Source organism: Petaurus breviceps, unplaced genomic scaffold (genome assembly GCF_028583685.1).
Source record: "Petaurus breviceps papuanus isolate PSGF00001 unplaced genomic scaffold, PetGlider_PUasm1.0 37, whole genome shotgun sequence".
In the NCBI taxonomy this organism is placed as follows: Eukaryota; Metazoa; Chordata; class Mammalia; order Diprotodontia; family Petauridae; genus Petaurus; species Petaurus breviceps.
Window position 1 is genome coordinate 108,788,975 of NW_027186296.1, and position 12,792 is coordinate 108,801,766.

A 12,792-nucleotide genomic window follows, 5' to 3' on the forward strand; every position below is an offset into this window, starting at 1 on the left:
TTAAAAATCAATTTTAGAGTGATGAGCATTTTTATTTTACTTTCTAAGATTGGGTGTTTTTTTTTTTCAGGCAGCTCGAGAAGATAAAAGAAAAGGCATTTCCTTTGCTAATGAACTTAAGAAATTTACCAAGTCTAGTAAGCAGTATCGAGGATTCATGTCAACTTCTCAGCTTTCAGTAGCAGAAAGTGTCCAGGTGAAGGAAGAAAAACCTGTGGGCAGCTTCTCTTCTAACGACACAACGGACCATCACCCATGAGCACCTTTATCCAGGTATGATCCCAGACTCATGGCCCTCATACTAAAGCAAGGCCCTTTAATAAGCTTGTAAAGCACAGCTTGTGCTGTGTCTTTTTTTCTCTCCAGAAAAGGACAACAAGCAGAGCTAATTCTCATAAATATAAACAGGAAAGATGCACTACGAGAAATTACTGCCTGTGCCATCGTCCTTGAAATAAACTCTGAGACGTGCAGATAAGCCATCCAGTTTAACTGTTCAAATTCCTTACTGGCCTAAAGGGAGCCAGGACAGGCTGAGTAGCTCTGACATGAACTCTCTATGTCCCTTCACCCTCCAGTTCTCCATCCTTTTCTGAAAAAGGAGATGACAGCTGAGTCCCTTTACCATCCTATTCCTTTTTTTAAGTCTTACGGATCCCTTTGATTTTTTTAATTGATTTTTTTATTTTTATTTTTTGCTTTTTGGAGGGGAGAAGGCAGGGCAATTGAGGTTAAGTGACTTGCCCAAGGTCACACAACTAGTAAGTGTGTCAAGTGTCAGAGGCTGGATTTGAACTCAGGTCCTTCTGACTCCAGGGCTGGTGCTCTGTTCACCGTGCCACCTAGCTGCTCCAAGATCCCTTTGATTTTTATGCCGATTTTTTTTTTCAAATTTCCTCCCTACTTTAATTCTGTTCTTAGAGCTCTGTTACAGAACTTTAATTCTTCTGTGAGATTTTGTAGCAGGGACAATGGAGGAATATACAGACTGATGTCTCCTAGGCATGGCTTCTGGTTTTCATGGCTTTCTCTTGTGTTCTTTGGGAGTCAGAATGGCATATTAGATAGTGATGGATTTGGAGTCAGGAAGGGTCTGGGTTCACATCCTACATCTGACTCTGAGAAAGTCATTTAACATTTCTTGGCCTCAATTTCCTCATCTATAAGATGGAGAGCATGCTACCCATCTGCTGACAGAGGTGATGGCCTCGGGCTGATACCAGCATTTGTTTGGTTTGACTGAGTTGTTTGTTACAAGAATTATGTTTTTTCTTCTCCTCCCTCCCCCTCCCCCTCATCAGAGCAGAGGTGGGAGGGGGAGAAAATTAATTTTTGTTCACTGAAAATACAATATAATGAAATGGGGATAATATCTACAGCACTTTCCTCCCAGGATTACTGTGAGTACCAGTTCAGTTCACATGCATTTATGATGACTTACTCAGTACCAGGCACCATAGGAGGCCCTGACATATAAAGCCAGAAGTAAACTGTCCCAGTTCCCAGTGAGCTTCTGTTTTCTAAATCAGAGGTAATAATGTATGTAACAAGCCCTTAAAGCTCTGGGCAAATGTGAGTTATCATCATAAAGTGAGCTAACTTCAGACATAACCCTGGCCTTTACTACGTCTACTCTGTTTCATTTTTCCTCCAGAACCTGGTCATTCAACATGCTGCCCACAAGCAAACTGCATTCTCTCAAGATTATTAGGAGGAAGTTTTAATCTAATTACATAGGCACATGAGATAGTAGGTTTGTAGCATCTAACCACCTAAAATTTCTCCTGTGCAATATTCTGGACCCCTGACCGTATGAAGTTGCAGTCTTTTTCATAAACCTACTGAAATCAAATTTAATGACAGGCACAATGGGGTGACTTCTCCATTTTACAAATACTTCTAGATTCATTGACTTAATCAGAATTGATCAGTAACTATATCCCTGCAATACCGCTCTTCAAGTTACTTAATTATTTAAGAGTTACATCCACCCAGTGGAGTATCACTGCACGTTGGTATGAATGAAATTGATGAAACTGTTTTTTGGATTGTTTTTAGATGACATCCAAAAATCCATATTTTAAATAGCTAACATAATTTTTCATCATTTGCTGAATAAATATTTCAGGCAAATTACATGCATGGACTTCTGCTCACATGGCTAATTATTTTAAAAAATGACTTCTGCTATAGAAATTTAATTTTTCAACAGAAGAAAATGTAATTTTATAAATCTTTTTAAGAACTGTCATGTCCTCATTTGTCTGTCAGACTGTTTTTTTAATTTAATATTTTGTTTTTTCCCAATTACACGTAAAAACAATTTTGATTTTAAAACAATTCCAAATTCTCTCCCTTCCCATTCCACTTCATTGAGAAGGCAAGGCATTTTATATAGGTTATACATGTGTAGTCAGGCAAAACATTTCCATATGTTGTGAAAGAAAACAGACAAAAAAAACTCAAGAAAAATAAAGTTAAAAAAAAGTATGCCTCAATCTGTATTCTAACACCATCAGTTCTTTGTCTGGGAATGGATGGCATATTTTATCATAAATCCTTCAGGGTAACTGTTGTGGGTCATTACATTTCTGAGATTAGCCAAGTCATTCACAGAAGATCACCTTACAATGTTGCTGTTTCTTTGTACACAGGACACTTCACTTTGCACTAGCTCATGCAAGTCTTTCCAGGTTTTTTTCTGAGAGCATCCTGCTTATCATTTCTTATAGCACAATAGTATTCCATCATAATTATATAACACAACTCTTCAGTCATTCCACAATTGATGGGCATCTCCCCAATTTCCAACTCCCTGCCACCAGCAAAGAGCTGCTATAAATATTTCCATACACATAGGTCCTTTTCCCCTTTGTTTTTGTTTTTGTTTTTTTAGTCTCTTTTTGTATACAAACCTAGTAGTGATATTGCTAAGTCAAAGGGTATGCAGGGTTTTATAGACCTTTGGGCATAGTTCCAAATTGCACAACTCCACCAACAATGCATTACTGTCTCATTTTTCCCACATCCCCTCCAACATTTGTCACTTGCCTTTTATGTCCTATTAGCAGATCTAATTGAGGTAGTACCTAGAACTATTTTCATTTGCATTTCTCCAATCATTAGTGAGTTAGAGCATTTTTTCATATGGTTTTGGCTAGCTTTGATTACTTCATCTGAAAACTTTTCATATCTTTTGATCATTTATCAACTGGGGAATGACTTATTTTTTTTAAATTTGACTCAGTTCTCTGTTTGAAAAATTATTCTGGGGGTGGCTAGGTGGCGCAGTGAATAGAGCACTGGCACTGGAGTCAGGAGGACCAGAGTTCAAATCCAGCCTCAGACAATTAACACTTAATAGCCATGTGATCCTGGGCAAGTCACTTAACCCCAATTGTCCTGTCCTCCCCCCTCCAAAAAAAAGGAAAAAAAGAAAGAAAAATGATTCCTTTATCAGAGAAACTTGCTTCAAAATTTTTTTAAACTTACTATTGCTAACATCTTATTTCCCCTCCTGTTTATTCTGTTCTCTCTCTCTCCTTTCACCCTGTCCTTCTTCAAAAGTGTTTTGTTTCTTACTACCCCCCATGTGCTCTCCCTTCTGTCACCCCCTTCTCTTATCTGCTTCCTCTTCTTTCCTGTAGGATAGATTTCTATACCCTAATAAGTGTATTATTTCCTCAATGAGCCAATTCTTTTTTAAAAATTTATTTCCTTTTAGTTTACAACATTCATTTCCACAATCTCTTAAGTTTCATATTTTCTATGAGCCTATTCTTATGAGTAAGATTCACACGCCCTCTATTTCCCCCATCTTTCCCTCCATTGCAAAAGGTTTTTCTTGTCTCTTTTATGAGATAATTTACTCCATTCTACTTTTCCCTTTTCTCCCAGTACATTCCTCTTTCACCCCTTAATTTTATTTTTTTTAGATTTCATTGCTTCATATTCAATTCATACCTGTTCCCTCTATATATGCTCCTGACTACCCTAATATTGATAAAGTTCTTATGAGTTACAAGTATCATTTTACCATGTAGGAACATAAACATTTAACCTTATTAAGTCCCTTATAATTTCCCTTTCTTGTTTGCCTTTTATTCTTCTCTAGAGTTCTATATTTGAAAGCCAAATTTCCTATTCAGCTCTGGACTTTTCATCAAGAAAGCCCTGTTTCACTGAATGTCCATTTTACCTTCTGAAAGATTATACTCAGTTTTGCAGGGTAAGAGATTCTTGTTTGCAATGCTAGTTCCTTTTGCCCTCCAGAACATCATATTCCAAGTCCTCTGATCTTTTGAAGTAAAAGCTGCTAAATCTTGTGTTAACCTCAGTGTGGCCTCCCCATACTTGAATTGTTTCTTTCTGGCTGTTTGCAATATTTTCTCCTTGACCTGGAATTTGGCTATAATATTCCTAGGAGTTTCATTTTGGGATCTCTTTTAGGAGGTGATCGGTGGATTCTTTCAATTTCTGTTTTACTCTCTAGTTCTAGAATACCAGGGCATTTTCCTTGATAATTTCTTGAAAGATAATATCTAGGCTCTTTTTTCGATCATGGCTTTCATGATCATGGCAATAATTTTAAAATTATCTCTACTGGACCTGTTTTCTAGGCCAGTTCTTTATTCTATTTCACAGAATTTTGTATGTTTTCATTCTTTTGGTTTTTTTGTTTTGTTTTGTTTCTTGATTTTTCATAAAGTCATTAGCTTCCATTCGCTCAATTCTAATTTTTAAGTAATCATTTTCTTCAGTGAACTTTTGTACCTCCTTTTCCATTTGGCTGATTCAACTTATTAAGTTTTTTTTTTCTTCAGTGAATTTTTATACCTCTTTTTCCATTTAGTCAGTTCTGCTATTTAAAGTATTCTTCTTGGGGCAGCTAGGTGGCACAGTGAATAAAGCACCGGCCCTGGAGTCAGGAGGACCTGAGTTCAAATCCGATCTCAGACACAACACAAAAACTAGCCGTGTGACCTTGGGCAAGTCACTTAACCCCAGTTGCCCTCCAAAAAGGAAAAAAAAAAGGTATTCTTCTCTTCATTTGCTTTTTGGACTCTTTTACCATTAGGCCTAGTCTGTTTTTTAAAGTGTTATTTTCTTCAGTATTTATGTGTGTCTCTTCTTTACCAATCTGTTGACTCTTTTTTTCATGATTTTCTTGCATCATTCTTATTTCTCTTCCCAATTTTTCCTCTCTCTCTCTCTTATTTGATTTTCAAAATCCTTTTTGAGCTCTGCCATGATCTAAGACAAATTCATATTTTTCTTGGAGGTTTTGGAATGTAGAAGCTTTGACTTTGTTATCTTCTTCTGAGAGTATTTTGATTTTCTTTGTCACCATAGTAACTTTTTACGGTCTGAATTTTTTTCTGTTGTTTGCTCATTTTTCTAGCTTATTTCTTGACTTTTAACTCTTTGTCAAACTAGGGCTCTGCTTCCAGGATGGAGGGTACTCTGTTACAAACTGCAGAGGTTTTGTGCAGCTGTTTTCAGAGATACTTCTAGGGACCTGTACGTTTTTAGTTCTTCCCAGGCTGTATGAGAAAAGATGTGTTTACTACTTTCCTGGCTTGTGCCCTGGTCTGTGACCACAAGCTATGCTATGCTAGTATTCCTCCTTGCCCTAGGACTTCCACTCAGGACTGTGACCCGCATCTGAGTCTGGACAAAGCAATGGAATCCTGCCTCAGTGCTGGCAGAGAGACCCCCATAATCTCCTTCTGACTAGTTGTTTGCTCCCCTTACCATCGCGGGCTGAGCTCCAGAAGCAGTAGCCACTGCTGCCAATGATGATCCAGTGGCTCCCAAGGCCTGCTCCTGATCTTCTGGGGCCCAGTCTATACTGGCACAGACTGCGCTGGACTGTGCCCTAGTCTGACCAGGTGCAACAGACCTTTCCTGTTTTGCCACCAGATCTTGGTCTCAAGGAAATTCTGACTGTGACTCTCTGGGGCTTTTCTTATATACACAGTATCACCTACTTCCTTCAGCCAACCCCTTTCTGTTAAGTCAGTTAACAGGAAACAGGAGTTCATACCTTCTGTTCCCCTAATCAGAGGCTTGATCAGTTACTAAGTATTAAGTACCTGCTACTTTTTCCAACACAAAAGGGATCTTCAAATTCAAAATTACATTACCATTACACCTGTCAATCTTTTAAGTTGCTTTTGGTTGGAAAATTATTTCATCCCCTCCTTTTGTGGGTTCTGCCACTTTGTTTTACGGCATTATTTAAAGATGTTCAGAAGGGTTTCAGGGAGAACTCAGGCGAGTCCTAGCCTTTTCTCTGCTATCCAACATTCCTCTGGATCTCACTTTGTAATTTCTTCACCAGAGCTTCTCCATTCTGCATTCACACATCTACTCCCTTCCCTCTACTCACATGGCCACTCCCTGTGGTAAGAGCCCAGGACAAGGAGTCAGGAAGCCCTGAGTCCAAACATGGCCTCAGATACTGCTATCTATGTAACCCTAAGCAAATCACTTAATCTCTGTCAGTCTGTTTCCTCATCTGTAAAATGGGGATACTGTTAGCACCTAGCCTTGTGAGGATCTAATGCTTTGCACACCTTAAGCCGTTATGGAAATGCTAGGTCCTCACAGTGCTAGAGTTCCCTTTGAGGAAGCTCTCTCTATTCATGCAGATCCAGCCTCACAGCTCTTCTCTTCCTCCTGATTTCAGTTTAGGAGCCACCTCTTCCAAGGGGTCTTCCCTTATTTCCTGTTAGTGCTCGGTCCTTTTTTCAATTGCCTTGGCTTTACTTATCTCTGTAGGTCAGAAGGCTAGGAGAGATCTCAAAGACCCCTTGGTCCAACTCCCTCCCTTTACAGGAGTGAGCCAAGGCCAAGTGAAAGGCCCATGGTCAGAATGCTATTAAGTACTGAAACAGGATTTGAACTCAGGTCTTGCTGACCCTGGACCCAAGCTCTGTGCACTGTGGTGCCCCCTCTGTTTCTGTGTCCCCAGCACCTAGCACACCTGTGATGTCATAGGTACAGAGAGATTCTGTGTGAGGAGATCCCTCCTATCAGGGAGGTTGACAGCTGCTTACACAGCAGGCAGCTGCCCATGGGGGAACTTAAAACACAGAATTTATTGACTCTAGGCCAGCTCTGTCCATACTAGCTCTCATATTGCTAGTTGAGGGGATGTTGAAGAGATGCTGCTGGGACACATGGAAGGCAAGGGAGACTGTTGCTGACATTTGGCCACAACCCATATAAAAGAAATAACACACAGTTGCAAAGAGATTGAACAAGGCCAAAACACCAAAAATGACTCAGCACTGTGTCCCTGTGACCTTCTGACAGAATTGAGGGTCTCATGATGACGCTTCTGGCCTCCCATGTCCAGTCAGTTAGAAAGCCTGCCTCTCAGTGTCTCCTTACCACCACGTGCACAGAGAACTGCCCCCCGACCTCCTTCTTGTGGAGGGAGGACAAGAGCCACCTTCCTGTGGCACGTGCACTGCCCACTGCACAGGACCCTGACCCTTACCCCTCCCCCCCACCATTCCCCTATAGCTGCATCCCCAGCTGTCCCAGGACCTTTCCCTTTGCCCAACATACCCACTCCCTAGACTCGATTAACATCTGGTACATGACAGGCTCTGTATGAAAGACTTAAGGCAAAGCAGATTGGCCCTCACGACATTCTGTCACAGAGATGAGAACAAGCACATAGTAGGCACCTACTGCACACCAGGCATGGCGCTCCCCACATTATGATTATCTCAGCTGAGCCTCACCACACCCTTGGGAGGGGCCGCTGTCACTGTCCCACTGTACTGACGGGCCCAGGGTCACACAGCTAGTGTTAGGCTGGATTTGAACTTTTCACCTCCAGGCCTATTAACTATACTGTCCACTGTGCCACCTAATTGCCATTTAAGTAGATATAAAGTATATGCCAAATAAATATGGGGCAAAGGTTCCAGAAGGCAAGAAGAGGAAGAAAACTTAGAGCTTAGAAGGACAGAGGGGAACACGGCCTGGGCAAAGGCCTAGAGATGAGAGATGCCATGTGTAAGGAACAAAACAGCCAATTCACCTGGACTCTGAGATGTGCCTCGAAAGGCAGGTTGGAACCAGTTTGGGAAGGGCTTGACATGCCAGACAGAAGAGTTTGCATTTAGATCTTAAGGAACCACAGATGTTTATTGAATGGGAGTGACACAGTCCCCGGTGTTTTAATAAAATTACTTTGGCAGTCATGTGGGGGTAGATAAATGGGTAGGGGGAAGACAGTTTGATGGCTCTGAAGTGATGAGGGCCTGACCTAGGATGGTGGTTGTGTGAGAGTAGAGAAAAACATGAATTCAGGAGATGTTCTGGAGGCAAAATCAACAAGCTTTAAATGGCAGATAAAGGGGAGTGAAGAGTTGAAGATGCTTTGGAGGTTTCAAAGTTGGGTGACTGGAAGGAGGGTGGTGCCCTCAAGCAAAAAGAGGTAAGTATAGGAGGGGTGAGTTTAGGGGAATAAAAGGCAGGCACGTGTTAGACATGCAAGCTTCATGGAGAGAAGTGAACCCACTGGGGACTGAGGTCACCAACAAAGAGTGGAGGTAGAAGGCCCAAAACAGTGCTGAGATCCACCACCCACAATTAAGGGGCAGGAGGCGGATCACAAAGGGTAGTCTTGGAAGTGCTATAGTCATCTTTTGAAGCCCCTGATCCTTCGGTCCACAATGACCTCTTTGAACTATGATTTCAGCATCTCTTCTCCGTGTGCTGCCTGCCTCACGGCGGTCAGATGAAAACATGTGTGAGCATTACTTTGAAGCACTGTACTTAAAAAATCAAAGGCATTTTAACATTTCCCAGTGTTTCTGGGCCTTCATCTTTCATCACATTGAATTGCAGGTGCAGTGCCCTTCCTACATGGAAAAAAACAAACTCAAGAAGCAGACAGCTGGAAGTACAGAGTTTCTGAATGGAGACTTTCTTCTAGAGACAGCATTAGGCTCTTGCTGCATGGTCTCCCCTGGTCTTCTGAGAATTGCATGTGCAGGTCAGCAGGACGTGTGCACCTATGCCACAGGCTATAATCATCAGAGAGGAGACCATTCTCCTTACACAGATGCAGAAGAGTGGATTTAGAGAACACCGGTGTCCGTCATTGTACATTGTTTGACTTTCTGGCATAGCTAGGCGTTGCAAATGTGAATACAGCTTTTAGAATAAGAGCCTGTTATAAAGAGTAGCCTTTGTGAGAGGCCAGATGCAGCAGTTCGAGGCTGCTGCAGTGAGTCTGGCTTCCCAGCAGCCTTGTACTTTTGGTCTTGATCAGAGGGAGCGACAAATGCACGTGAGTACATTTCACTGAACATATCATGCTCCATTCCCTCTCTCTAGTTTACTCTCACAAAATCTTAGATGGTGTATAACACTAATTAATTTAACATATCTACTGATCTCTTGACAAAAGGAACTTAATTTTTAGCAAAACTAGTTTTTCAACTCTGTGTTTAAAGTAAAATTATTTATTTTATTGACCCAAGGTTATGTACTGACACTGTAGTGATGTATTTATTATCCATGGGCTTTTATATCTCCTTTATATTAGAAGAGTATTATTTAGGGATTATTAGAAAATTTCCTGATAAGAAAAACCCTATTCTGAACATCTGAAATTGGCCAAAACATAATGCAAAAAATATTTTGATACCACTTCTGGCAACATAGCAAACATTTATCCATGACAGAATTTAAAGTTAAAATATAAATTTTGAAACTTTTGTTACAGAACATCAGCAATAGATTTTTTTTTTTCTGAATCCAGGAAGAGAAAATCAAGGCATAGCTTGACCTTTGGATAATTATGCTTCTCCTATTTACTCCATTCTAAATTAAAGGAAGTGTCCCCACAGGGAAAAAGGGCAACACCACATATCATTAAAATGACCCTTGAGAAGCCCCACTTTCTCATCAGTGTTCTGCATTTGTTAGTCCTCGGTAGAGTCTCAGAACTCTCCTGTGTAATCCTTACTGTCGGTGCCTGCCTCCTCTACACACTCATTCAAAGAGTAAGTTATCAAAGTGTCTCAGTCACAGCTGAATTCCCCCTTGTGCATCACACACACACACGCACACACACACACACACGCACGCACGCACACACACACGCACGCTTTATGAACTGGGAGGGCTGAAGCAGCCAGAACAGCTCCCTCCACGGGGAGCAGACACCAGTGCCTCCTGTTTACACAACGCCCTTCTTCCAATCCTGTCAGAAGTGACAGGTCTGTTATCTTCATTTTTAGGCAGCGGAAACCATGACCCAAGGCAAGGAGTGAGTGAGTCTGCAGTCCCACCAGGACCAGCTCCTTCCCTCTTCAGCCCCAGTGAAAAAAACAAACAAAAATGTAGTTTTTCCAAGTTTCTGTTTTAGAAGTAAAATTATTTATTCACCCAAAATACATGGTGACCCTGTAGTTATTTAATAATAGTTATTACCTATGCTTAATTTTGGCTCCATCTAGGGACAGAACAGACTATAGCAGTTCAGTGGTACAAGATGTGTTTGTATACACACACACACACATTCACATATGCTAGTCACATCAGATGCTAAATTCATAACATAAAAAGGGATGCTACCTATTCCTTAAAATATATCCCCCATCAGAGAACTCTTATTAGACTTCACTAAATAGTAACGTGGTTCAACTTCAGTCATTGCTTATCAATGTTTGTAGGGGGCTTACTGTCTGTCTGACATGTGGTGTTTACTATACCCAGTTACCCCTATAGTTTGGTTTTGTGGAGTGAAGTTTGGGGTCTTTGTTTATTTTAAGGGAGTGGGGGGGGACATAGGAAATGTGAAGATCTAATTATCTAGATTCTTAAATTGACTAAACGTAAAAGCAAAATTGTACTAAGTATCTGAAAAGTAAAGTCAGCTGCTATCTCTTTTCCATTTAATGATGTTGTACTTAAGAGTCAACTTTCTCTAGACACCTATTCTGTGTACTAGCTGAAAAATAACACCTCTAATGCTTGTTGTAAATTACACAAAATGTCACACTGTAAATCAGGATGCTTTTTTCTTCCTGTGAATGATGCCAGAACTTGAAAGTGGGTCTGTTTTTCATCTTCATAGGAATTTGGGTCATAGGCCTATGTGTGGTGTGAGCAAATGAGAAGAAAGTGAACATAAAGCCAAGTGCATCAAAGACTCTTAGGAAGATCAGCAAAAACATAACTATGTGCAAAACAATGAAAGCCAAATCTGAGTAAGGCATTAGCTCCAAGGATTGTGTACAAAAGTCTAAAGAAAAACACTAGTATAAGAGTCCTCTCTTGAGGGTAGTTCTGCTTGTCAAATGACAAATGGTCAGTAAGCACGAGAGCCTTTTATGGAATCAGAGTCTCTCTGGAGGCTTCTCATGAAATCCCAGGCCACAAGTAGCAAGCACATCTGTAGCACTGGGGACACTATCTGACGACTCTGATTTTCCATGATTCATGCTTAAAAGAAAGTTTTCCCCAAATGATTTAATCATACTTTTAAAAAACCTAAATATTTAACAAAATTCTTAAAACTTTTTGTGCTAATTTAATCAAACAGAAATCACTGACAGTAATTCGACAGGAACTTTTCCTTTATCTGCCTCAATGCCTATGGCTGGCTAGCACTCCCTTCCCCTTTCAGTGTTTTATGTTCAACAACAATGAAATGGTCCTTGATAAACAAACACCGTGTGCCCCCCCCCCCAAAAAAAAAAGGCTAGAGGGTATCTTTTCTTACAAAAATCCAAAGTTTAATGCATTCATCAAGTAAATCACTGGTCCAAGAACATTAACACTACTGATAAGCACCATAGAATGAAGGAACTTTCCAGTTCCCCTCAAATTACTCATCAGAATTGAAAATGGGATATAGAATTCCACTTCAACCCTTCTCTTTTTAGAATTACTAATAGTTCTGGCATACCTTTATTTCAAAATAATTCTTAGGCAGTTCAAATGCAATGCTGGGTCAGCTTTTAATTTCCATTTTGGAAAACAGTAGGATCTATATTATCGGTCTTCCACTTTGGCCCACAATCTTCCACCCTCTCACCCCATCCAAATCCTATAACCATCCTTCAAGGCTCACCTCCTATATGAAACCTCTCCCAATTACTTAAGACTATAATAATTTCTCACTCATCTGAAGTTAATTCAAATTCACAAACAAGTACCCCCTATATATGTTAAATGTACTGGGCTTAGATACCTGAGGACAGTCTCTGGCCTCAGAGGGCTTACACAGTTAACTAGAAGATAAATATATCACTAGGTCTTGTTCATATTCTCACTTGCACTTAAGAGAAATGCTTTAACATCATTATCTGGTTCACATTAAGTTATTTTCATCCCAACAGTATTTAAAGCTTAAGGGGCCAGATTGTACAATTGTCTCTTTCTTCTTGTACCAGGCACTGGTCTGTGCTCATAACAGGTGCTCAACTCTTACTGAACAATTAAGGTGGTCTCAGAACACAGCTTCTCTACACATAAATGTTAATACTTATCACCTATTAATTTTGCTGTATTCCTTATCATGACAACTCAGAGTATTCAGTGACACCAGTTAGACAACACTGTGTTCCCAGTGTACATCTCAAAACATGTCACACACCAAGAGCACCCACTAGGCTTCATAGAATTGGGAAATTTTCATATGTTGGATTTTCATTAAATTTTAAAACTAATTCTTCACCTTAACTGCTTTCTGCCAATTTGAAGTACAATTGTATATGTATATGTTTGAAAAATAAATGGTTTGTTTGTGATGTC

At 40.3% G+C, this 12,792-nt stretch overlaps 1 protein-coding gene across 4 annotated transcripts in view; it reads left to right on the forward strand.

Moving 5' to 3' along the window:
• Window positions 1–12,792, forward strand: part of PLCE1 (phospholipase C epsilon 1) — a 372,466-nt gene extending 359,674 nt beyond the window's left edge. For all 4 annotated transcript variants that reach the window (XM_069099269.1, XM_069099271.1, XM_069099270.1 and 1 more), the window contains exons 32-33: window positions 71–273; window positions 8,872–12,792. In XM_069099269.1, coding sequence (XP_068955370.1) covers window positions 71–259 — 189 coding nt within the window. In that variant the 3' untranslated portion in view covers window positions 260–273; window positions 8,872–12,792. The remainder of the gene's footprint in view (window positions 1–70; window positions 274–8,871) is intronic.